This window comes from Octopus bimaculoides, chromosome 18 (assembly GCF_046866305.1).
Source record: "Octopus bimaculoides isolate indiv1 chromosome 18, ASM4686630v1, whole genome shotgun sequence".
NCBI lineage: Eukaryota > Metazoa > Mollusca > Cephalopoda > Octopoda > Octopodidae > Octopus > Octopus bimaculoides.
Genome location: NC_142945.1, coordinates 36,017,764 through 36,028,823, shown reverse-complemented (window position 1 = coordinate 36,028,823; position 11,060 = coordinate 36,017,764). Strand labels below are relative to the sequence as shown.

Below are 11,060 nucleotides of genomic sequence, written 5' to 3'. Positions count from 1 at the left end.
ACACACACACACACACACACACACGTATTTGCAGGGAGACAGAGAAAGAGAAAAATGGAAAGAGTGTGTGTGTGAGAGTCAGTGTGTGTGAAAAAGCGAGAGTGTGTACGTGTTTGTGTGCGTGTATGTGTTTGTGTTTGTGTATGTGTTTGTGTGTGTGTATGTCTGTGTGTGTGAGGGAGACAGTGAATGTGTTTTTGTGAAAGAGAGCGATAGACTTAGTACATGTGTGTGCGTGAGTTTGTGTGTGTGAGAGAGTTAGATAGTGCGATAGTGAGTGTGTGTGTGAGAGTGAAAGTGTGAGTGAGAGTGAGTGAGTGAGAGTGTGCATGAGTGTATGTGTTTGTGTGTGTAACAGAGTGAGTAAGAGTGAGAGAGATTGTGTATGCATGTATGAGAAAGAGAGAGATGGACAGTGCAAAAGAGAAACAGTGATAGAGATAGAGAGAAGGAAGACTGCTATCTTGATTTAAGGTCAAATAAACCAACTGCAGTTACTTCTAAATTTGTGGGTAGTTTTCGAACAAATTTTTTAAAAAAGGGCAATTTTGTTAGCTCTCTCTATTTTTTCCTTTATTTTCCCTCTGTTTTGTTCTAGCCATGTTAATTGTAACTCAGGCTTGTTTGTGAGAGTTTCTGAGTTGCAAGTCCCGAATTGCAGCTTGTTGCGGCTATCAGTTTAATTTGGTTGAAATTATTGTATTAATTAAGTGATACGAATGTTACGATGAAATTTAGGCCAATAATAATAGCATTGCGTTTACGAATTTGTGATACCGTGCATTCAAACAGATATTGCCATATTTTCTGGATGTTTTTTTTCTTTTCTTTTTTTTCTTGCCAAATAAACAGACGCACTACATATATATTCGTTCTTCACTCGATTATTATTGTTCTTATTTTATCTTATGTTCATTGTCTGAAAATCTTTCGTCACACCTCTGTGACCTCTTCAGCGACCTTTTCCATCCAACTGTATCCTCCTGCTCTGCTTAGTCCATACCCTCCTTCATAGAAGGACAAAGGATTTCCCGGCAATGGACATAAGATACAATAAGAAGAAGAATAAACTAGTGAAGAACAAATATATACTATTTGTGCTTATATGGCAAAAAAAAAAAATTAAAATTAAAAACTACCATCTCGAAATACAACAATAATGATAGCATTAGTTACACCTAAAAAGAAAAAGCACAACGTATTGTCATTTACAACCGGTCATTGTCTGCACCATAAGATGTAGAATGTTTTTCTATTTTGTATTTCGTATAGGTGCAGGGGTGGTTGTGTGATAAGAAGCTTGTTTCCCAACCATATGTCACCGGGTTCAGTCCCACTGCGTGGCATCTTGGGCAAGTGTCTTCTAGTATAGCCTCAGGCTGACCAAAGCCTCATAAGTGGATTTGGTTGACGGAAACTGAAAGAAACCCGTCGTAAATATTATGTATATATCTAGGTGTGTATGTGTCTTTGAGTCTGTGCTTAACAACTGGTGTTGGCTTAGTTTTTCCTTGGGGTTGGCTAGATTGGAGCAATATCGAGAATAACCACCCGAAATTGCAAAGATAATCTGGATCTCGACTGAGGAAAGAAAACTCCGAATGACCTGTCCTTGTTTTCTTTGTATATATATATATATATATATATATATATATATATATATATATATATAGCGGCGTACGTACAATTTGTCTCATATGTAATATTCTCTAATTTTGTATTTGAAAAAATGCCTCGCCTTACTTAACTAATTTTTGATTTATTACTGACAGAGGGAAAATACTGGTCTAGCAATCGGAAGGTTGTGTGCTTTGTTTGTTTGTTTGTTTGTTTGTGTGTGTGTGTGTGTGTGTGTGTGTGTGTGTGTGTGTGTGTGTGTGTGTGTGTGTGTGTGTGTACGTGCGCGTATGTGTGTGTATGTGATATTCCACTAATAATCTTGAGGAAAACTGCGAACACGATACTTCCCATTTCCTCTCTTAACATATTGAGATCCCCACCTCAATACTCATCAACTCTACTATCCATATACACATACATGCATACATCCATACATATACCACCCCCATATATATATATATATATATATATATATATAGATAGATAGATAGATATCACGGTATCGACTAAACTATCGGATGTGGTTATACATCGTTAGTCACAATGCGCTTCACGTTGTTTTAGCTTTCGAATAATGCTACTCGCTGGCTAGGTTAGCAGGTCAACATTTTCCCTTGATCGGAAGGCTATTCTTTCGCAAATCTACTCTTTTACAGTTGAGTGGGCTGAAGCGTATATTTTCAGTTTTTGTTTCTTCCTCTATACCCCTATATATATATATATATATATATATATATATATATATATATATATATATATACATGTATGTATGTGTGTATGTATGAATGTTCTGTATATCAAGCTCAAACGTGTTTATTTGTTTATTTGCATCATTATCTCCATATCAACTCACCTGAATTCCTCTTATAGTTACTCTTTACCTCGATAAATATTTCAGTGTATAAGTTCAAATCATTTCAGCAATACTACATGTTTTCTATATTAAGAATTTCTGGGTCTTGCCTTATTCGCAGGGCACTGCATGTTCGGACGCGAATTCTTCGCCTCATACTGGATTTATTCTTCAGACAGAAGTCTACTGCCGACATCAGTGAACGCTCTGTTCATTGTTTCCTATATCAGAGGCGACGAATTTTCGTCCGAGCACGAGGCTTGCTGTGAGCATCCGCCATTGAAAAAGTTCCCAAAAGGCTGAAATGCATCTGGCGTTCACGAGAGACGCTACATAGACAAATTTTTGTCTCCTTCCGATATTTTGTGTCTTTTTAACAGCAGATCAATTATACGTGTTTATAGCGGGTGAGCGCTAAGCAGTGATAAGTGAAATTGTAAGGTTATTATGAGTCCGAATATGCCTGATGCACGTTCGAACTGGAGAACACGCTACTCACTGCGTTTTGTCAGGTTTTGACAAATGGTGTGTATACACCTAGATCAGCTCGCAGTGCCACCTACCTAAACTGTGAGATGCTAGCATCTCACATTCTCCAAAAAGGCTCTCACGACGTATGGAGATGGTATCACCCACCATTTCTCCTTAACCCTTCACATGCGCACACGTCATCGACAAAGAAACTAGATTGAACATACCAAACTAGTACTGACCCCATATATGGAAACCTCGAGAGCAACCGCCAATGTTTGCCAATTTTGCATTCTTCAACAACAAAGAGACACAATTACTAGATCCCTCAAGGTCGCCTCAAATGCAAGGGCTCACCAACGTTGGGGATTTCTGGTAACTGTACACTCTCAACCCAATAATGACTAGAAGGGCACAAAATAACTCATTCGTAACAATTACTTTTTCCTTCCTCTATGGAGTGATCAAATAATTTGTAGCATATTCCATGATCAACTTTAGCGAAAGTCTTCGTAAAGTCGATATGTATGGCATCCATGTTTGAGTGATTGAGTTGCTCTTTAAATTCTGAAATTCACCGTCATAATGCTGTAGGAGCTGTTTCTGGACAGAATCGTTGCTGGGTATCACTTAGCAACTCCACAATTTTCTTAGAATGGAATCTGTGTCCCTCTGATAATACGTTCAATGACTTTCGTGATGTGAGAAAGATAGACCTGTAACAATGAATCACAATCACAGAACATATCAAGAAAACAACATGCAATATGGTCTCTCAAGTTCAAATAGGAGGACTCACCAACAAGAAGTTCTAGTGATTATACGTCCTCAACATAGCAAAAACTATCATAAAGAATTGTCTTCCTTCTGCGGATTCACACAATACCTCATCCATAATTACTTCTAAGCATTTTACAAAACTCAAATGAGACCCACTTAAGCACTGATCCTGCATTTGGGTCGGTGCTGCCAATGCACAAAGAAAAATCTTTGATCCATCCTTAAAAGACCACTTGACAGACTCACGCAGGTATTTAACTATTACTAGTGTGGCTTCTGCTCCCCAAAACTGACTGCTTTAGTATCACTCAAGTCAGATACTTCCCAACAATTATGCTCTCTTTTTCTTCGTTCCCCATATTTTGTCCCCATTCTGTCCCTGAAATAACCACTTAACCACTTCTTCCTCCCTAAACGTTGACCCTCTGGAATTTTTTCCCTGCCCTTTTTGTTTCTCCTTCCCGTAATCATCAACGGTACATTTTAAGAGGAACATTAACGATGTCAATCTCAACGGTCTGGGTTGGAGGTAGGGTCTGCAAAGGCTATGGGCGTAGTTCTTTCTTCCGAGCCAATAAAAATAACAAATAATAGCGAATAAAGGAAAGTAAAGTTTCGTACGAGGGTGATTTGGCTGCTATTTCTAGCCAGTCAAGCGAACTCGTAGAATCTTCTTTCTTGGCTAGGTGCATTGGTATTTATGTGAAAGTCATGCCGATCGAGCAGATCGTCACGTCTTTCTTTTCCCACATAGTGTATTTGGTACTATATAATCCAATGTGTATCGAATATCAAACACATTTTCGAAATGTTTCCTTCATTTTCTTAAAAGACGGTTGGTTGTGATTTGAGGATTATTTGGCTGATACTTCTATCAGGTTAATTGGCCACATAGAGGGTCTCTTTTTTGCTGGGAGTTTTGTATGAAAGTTTATTGATTTGGGTCGTTGTGAATTTGTAGAGTAGTTTCCGTAGCAGAACACGAACTGCCGATCTCTCGGTTAAATGTCCAATATTAAATCAATTTTCTGAATATTGCCTTAATAATAATAATAATGATAATAATAATAATAATAATAATAATAATAATAATAATAATAATAATAATAATAATATTAATAATAATAATAATAATAATCACAACTTCAACTGTGTCTGATATCGATTGTTAATTCTTCCAATAAGAAACGTAAACTTTCTTCTTAAAATTGCAATATTTATAAATCAATTTTCTTTTGTCTTTTCAGAAAATATCCCAGAACCCTATGAAAATCCAAAGGCCATCTTCAAAAGTTGGAAAAGCAGTTCATTTCTCTAAAGTCAATGAATACGATAAAAATGGCAATTAACAGTAGTATTAACGGCTCTGCCAATATCCTAGAAATGCTAAATGCTGAAAAAGCAGACACGTATTTACCTGTAATTTTTTATGTTGGTATTTCTATGCTATTTGGAGCAATCGGAAACAGCGCTGTATCTTACATATATTACTGCAAATTGGAGAAAACGGCGACAAATTTGTTTGTAGCCGTTCTTAGCGCTTGTGATTTACTCAGTTGTTTAATTTCTATGCCAGTTGAAATCGTCGGTCTACGATTCCCTTTGACCTTTCACAGTGACATAGCATGTCGCCTGATACGTTTTATTGTGGCTGTGGGAACAATCACATCAGCTTTAATTATATTTGTTATATCCGTTGATAGATATTTACGCGTTTGTCGTCCACTTGGTAGACATTTTTCGCGTCGTTCAGCTAAAGTTGCGTCAGCAGTGTTGGTGTTTTCGTCAATATTGTTAGCGACACCAGCATTTTTGGTTTTTGGAAAACAAAGAGTCCCAACACGTATCAGTGGAATTATTGGTGAAGAATGCTCAATTGCTGAAGGCTTAAAAGACACTATATATCCGTTAGCCTACTACTGTTCTCTACTGGTAACCTGTTTTGCTGTATTTATGGTTTTGATGACTTTATACTTTCTCATCGGAATTTATGTGTGGAGGCATAAGAAGAAGAAGAATCAAGGAAGAATGCAAAAAGTAGTTTTCACGCATCCATCCAATGACCGTATGTCTGCTGCTATTTCTTCCAGCAGTGACAATGTGGAGGATGACCTGAAGCTGCACAAGCAGTCCCGCCAGAAGATATCTCGTCCCATGAGCAGTCCAGTCGACCATCGACAGTCAAATTCAGTGAGGGTATCAAGGACCACTGTTATTATGTTTCTCATTACATTACTATGGATTGTTAGCTATTTACCTCATCTGGTCATGGTCACATGTAAAATTGTCGTCGAAGACTTCCGAACTTCACTTGGCACCACAGGAGACGTTCTTTACAATCTATCATTTCGTTCTTACTTCTTCAACAATGCAATCAATCCATTTATTTATGGTATTTTCAATCTCCGCTTTCGGAAAGAACTTTTTATTTTACTTGATAACATTTTTGGTGCGTGTTGCTGCAAAAACAATCCATGAAAATAAAAATTTGACATTTTCGAAATTCATCAAATTTCACTTCATAAATGTTCAGCCTTCATTACCGGAAAAAATCTTGGCATTCCAGATCGTCTGGAATACGAACTTCCCTGTTCGTTACATACAAAGATCTATAATTCCTTATTCATCTTTTACAGAACTGTGGTTGTTCTTTCATAGATTTGGTTTCATAGAATTGGTTTTAGCTTGATTTTTCTTCGATTGTGGACCAAAAGTTTGAATTAACGATTCCTTTATATGTTCTGTTAAAAAAAAAAAAGAAAACAGGTACAGAACAGAAACAGGAAAATTTCCTCTGTAAAAATTGCATTATCAACTATTCATTATTTAATGGAAACAGAATGGATAACCCGGCAGAACTGATTAATGGAAACATATATACATGCATACATGTGGGCAATAAAGAAATAGGAAACATACATACATGCATACATACATACCATATATATATATATATATATATATATATATATGTATATATATATATATATATATATATATATATATATATATATATATATATATATATATATATATATATTTATATGAACGGTCATTTCAATTCAGTACAAAAGCTGGAAAATGGTATTTCATCCTCCTTCAGATTGAAATCCAGAAATTATTTTACGCTCATACACACGCGCACACGTGTACAAAAAAAAATTACATACACACACATACATTTAATCACACACACCATTCTTATACGACATCTTGAGATTTGTGTTTTGCCAGCTACTGGACAGTTGATGTATTATCTATAGCTACTGCCACCTGTCGGACGCTTTTCAGATAATATACTACTGCTGCCAACTATCACATAATATCTACCATTAGTGCCTTCTAAAGAAACGTTAGCACGCCGGGCGAAATGCTTAGCGGTATTTCGTCTGTCGTTACGTTCTGAGTTCAAATTCCGCCGAGGTCAACTTTGCCTTTCATCCTTCCGGGGTCGATAAATTAACTACCAGTTACGCACTGGGGTCGATGTAATCGACTTAATCCGTTTGTCCGTCCTTGTTTGTCCCCTCTATGTTTAGCCCCTTGTGGGCAATAAAGAATTAAGAAACGATAACACGCTGGACAAAATGCCTAGTGACATTTCTTCCAGTTTTACGTTCTGAGTTCGAGTTCCGGCAGTATCGATTTTGCATTTCATCCTTTCGAAGTCGATAAAATAAGTACCAATCGGAAAAGGTCGATTACATCGACCTTCTCCACCTCAAAACTGCTGGTTTAAGATCAACAAAGGAAAAAACGATTTAGTGCCTACTGCCGTCTAAAGGGTGTTTGTTACCTTTTATTCTGCTAGTTTCGTTGACAGCCGATACAACCATTGCTACTCCCACTGCGTGGAGAGATGACATAGCTTCTATACCAAGTTTGTACAATATTGACAATAATCCCAAGTTTGTTCATATTTTCTACTGACTTCAAATGTCAACCCGTTGCAATGACATTGAATAAATGTGACAGAACAAAAAAAAAAAAAAAGCTATGCATTTTGTATATTTCTCTATTTCTCAAAATTGAGGTCATAGAATAAATTTGACGTCAAAATTTTCAACATGTTTTTTCTTTTTGTTTTGATGCTCCGTTTAACATAAACTTTTCTAATTCTCAGTTCAAGTTCAACAACTGCTTAGGTCACCTATTTTTAAACCTCCAATGCTTGCGAACCAATTAATTGCTAATAACAAAATGAGTTGAATAATGGAAACTCCCTCTGAGTAAAAAAAAAAACTAATTGCCACAATATATTTCTTTTATCCTTTACTTGAATGTGTGTCTCTGCCATCACTTGACAACTGGTGTTGGCTTGTTGACGCCCCTGTGACATAGCAGTTCAGCAAAATGAAAGCGATCGAATAAATACCAAGCCCCAAAATAAGCAATGAGGTTGATTTATTCAACTAAGTCATTCAACGCAGTGAACCAGCATGGCCGCCGTCCACTGACTGAAACACGTAAAAGATAAACTCCTGAGTTTAAATTCCACCAAGGTTAAGTTTGCTTTTCATCGATTCAAGAGCTGGTGAAAATTAGAACGAGTAGCATACAAATAATATGAAGCTTTTCGCCGCTGGAACTATTTGTAAGACAGTATAGATGTCCATAAATTATCTTTACAATTATGTACACCCAAATTGCAAAGGTAATTTACGGACACCATATTTTCATAAGACGGTGCAGAGAAATAAACTGTAGCATCACTCCTAATTGACTGTCTAACAGTGTTTTGTTTGGTTCCTTTATGCTGGGGGTCAATTTTACTTTCATTCTGTGTCGTGTCAAATAATTATTACCAGTAAGATCTTGTCATTACACTTTACGAAAGAAAGGGTCTCCTTATCTTTTTTAGTTTTCTTGTTTCACTCATTGGACTGCAGCCACATGCTGAGACTCTGCCTTGAAGGTTTATTTTGAACGAACAGATCGCTCCCAAAACATTCTTTTATAGGACTCGTATTTATGCTATTGGTCATTTTTGCCGAACTCCTCGCTTACAGAGATATATGCAAACGAACTCCGGCTGTCAAGCAGTGTGAGAAGTGCAACAAACACGGAAACAAAGAAGCACGCGCGCACACACACACACACGTGTATCTGTATATATATATATATATATATATATATATATATATTTATACATGTATGTGTGTACGTGTGTGCGTGCTTCTGTGGAATCTGCCGGAAACTGTGTGGAATCCCCTCGTATGTATATATATATATATATATATATATATATATATATATATATATGTGTGTGTATATACATACATACGATGTGATTACACACAGTTCCCGGCTACCAAATTCACCCGGGCATTGCTCGGTCCGGGGCTACAGTAGAAGACACTTAAGGTGCCGCGTAGTGGGATTGTACCCGAAAGCACACGATTGAAAAATTATCTTCTTAATCACACAGCCATGACAACGGTACAATTATCACATCAACTTGTCGCATCTTATAGTTTGTCTTAACGTAAGAAATTATACATATTTATTTCTGATTTGGTAGGCCCATGAAGAAAAACAGGAATGCTCCGGGCGTGTTGAAATTTCAATCCATTTTCTATCTCGGTGATGTCCATTTTATTTCAACTATGTCGCTAATGGTTTCTTCCAAAAATATGTATGAAAATCACTAAATCATATTTGAACTCCCTTATAAATTGGGGTACCATGCAGAAAAATGGATGACCATGGTAATTGAGGCCGCCATTCAGGTTCGATCCCATATAACTATTTCAGATTACTTAAGACGATAACGTTCTCTACTCAAACTTGTTTTAAAAAGCCATGTAAATATAGGGGTAGAGAAGTGAAGGCGCGAGCAGCCATATGACTCCATGTTCAATCCCACTTCGTGACACCTTGCGCAAGTGTCTTTTATAGTCCGGTACCAATAAAAACTTAGTAACTGGATTCGATAGACGAAAAATGGAAGAATCCCGCTATATGTGTGTGTGTACGTGTGTGTGTGTGTGTGTGTGTGTGTGTGTGTGTGTGTGTGTGTGTGTGTGTGTGTGTGTGTGTGTGTGTGTGTGTGTCTGTCTGTATCTGTTCCCTATTACCGCTTGACAACCGGTGCTGGTGTGTTTAAGTCTCCGTATACTAGCGGCTCAACAAAATAGACCGATAGACCAGGCTTTAAAAGAAACGAAAAAAAAAAAAACTAGGCTCAATTCATTCGATAAAAAAAATTTCTTCAAGGCAATGCCCCAGTATGGCCACAGTCAAATGACTGAAACAAGTAAGTAATAAAAAAATAAAAAAGGAATTACTTGATGAATATTAAACTGGACCACAGCTCTTAGTTCATCGTTTCAAATGAACTACCTGCGCTCTGATGAGTGCTAGCACTAGGAAACTTTACTCTACATTGCTTTGTTACACTCGGTTATTGTAAAAGACGTTAAAACTCAGGAGTAAGATATTAGCGACCTCTTCAATGACAGATTTACTTCTCGTTAGCCTAATGCTGCAGAAATGGTTGTTGTTTTCATTCCAATTTTGTAATAATTATCTTTTATTCTATATCTTTTCTTTGTTTCAGTCATGGACTGCAGCCAATGAAGGGTTCAGTCAAAGAAATCGACCCCGGTACATTTTTTTTTCGAAGCCTGTCACTTTGGCCGAACCATTAACTTACGATGACATAAACAAACCAGTACCGGAGGTCAAGCGATGGCAAGGGCAAATCCAAATATAAAGACACACACACACATACAATGGGCTTCCACACAGTTTTCGTTTACCGAACTGGTTGGATCAGGACTATAGTAGAAGACACATGCCCAAGATGACGCGCAGTGGAGCTGAACCAGAATCCGAGTGGTTACACAAATGCGAGCTTTTTAACCACACAGTTATGAATGCGCCTTATGCTTTTTTACTTACCTATTTATTTTCCTAGAGAGGGATGTCCAAAGAAAAAAGTTGTGTCCATTGACGTTCGTAGGTCCCCTAAAAACGGTGAGACCACGTGATTAACATTCCTCAATGAACGTCGCAGATTGCAAGGGGAAAGAACAATAAAGTGCAGGTCGAAAATTCTAGAGGGCCGACGAACTAGAGAAATGGTGGACACAATAAGGGTAGTGGGGGAGGGGAGCAAGTGAAGGGGGAATAACAGGTTGGAGGTGGTACGAAGTCAGCCCGAGCCGAGGTGTAGGGGCCACTGTAGTAGAGAGAGAAAGAGAAAAGACAGAGAGGGAAAGAGTGAAGGCAATATGTCGGAGGGTCAGAAGTTGTAAATCCGACTAAATGCTATCGAATATGATGGAGCTAAAATACTCCCGGTTATTGTAAGTCGGAAAACTTAGTAAGAAAA

General features: G+C 37.5%; 1 protein-coding gene across 1 annotated transcript; it reads left to right on the top strand.

The window, feature by feature from the left end:
* Nucleotides 1-5,047: 5,047 nt before the first annotated feature.
* On the top strand, nucleotides 5,048-7,790 carry LOC106867950 (neuropeptide receptor npr-1). Its single transcript, XM_089365985.1, has one exon. It carries the CDS (start codon nucleotides 5,048-5,050, stop codon nucleotides 6,200-6,202), a length of 1,155 nt encoding a protein of 384 aa, XP_089222111.1. The 3' UTR covers nucleotides 6,203-7,790.
* The last annotated feature ends 3,270 nt before the right edge of the window (nucleotides 7,791-11,060 follow it).

Coding starts and splice junctions, on each gene's coding strand:
- LOC106867950 (XM_089365985.1), top strand. CDS start 5,048: ATGAATACGATAAAAATGGCAATTAACAGTAGTATTAACGGCTCTGCC.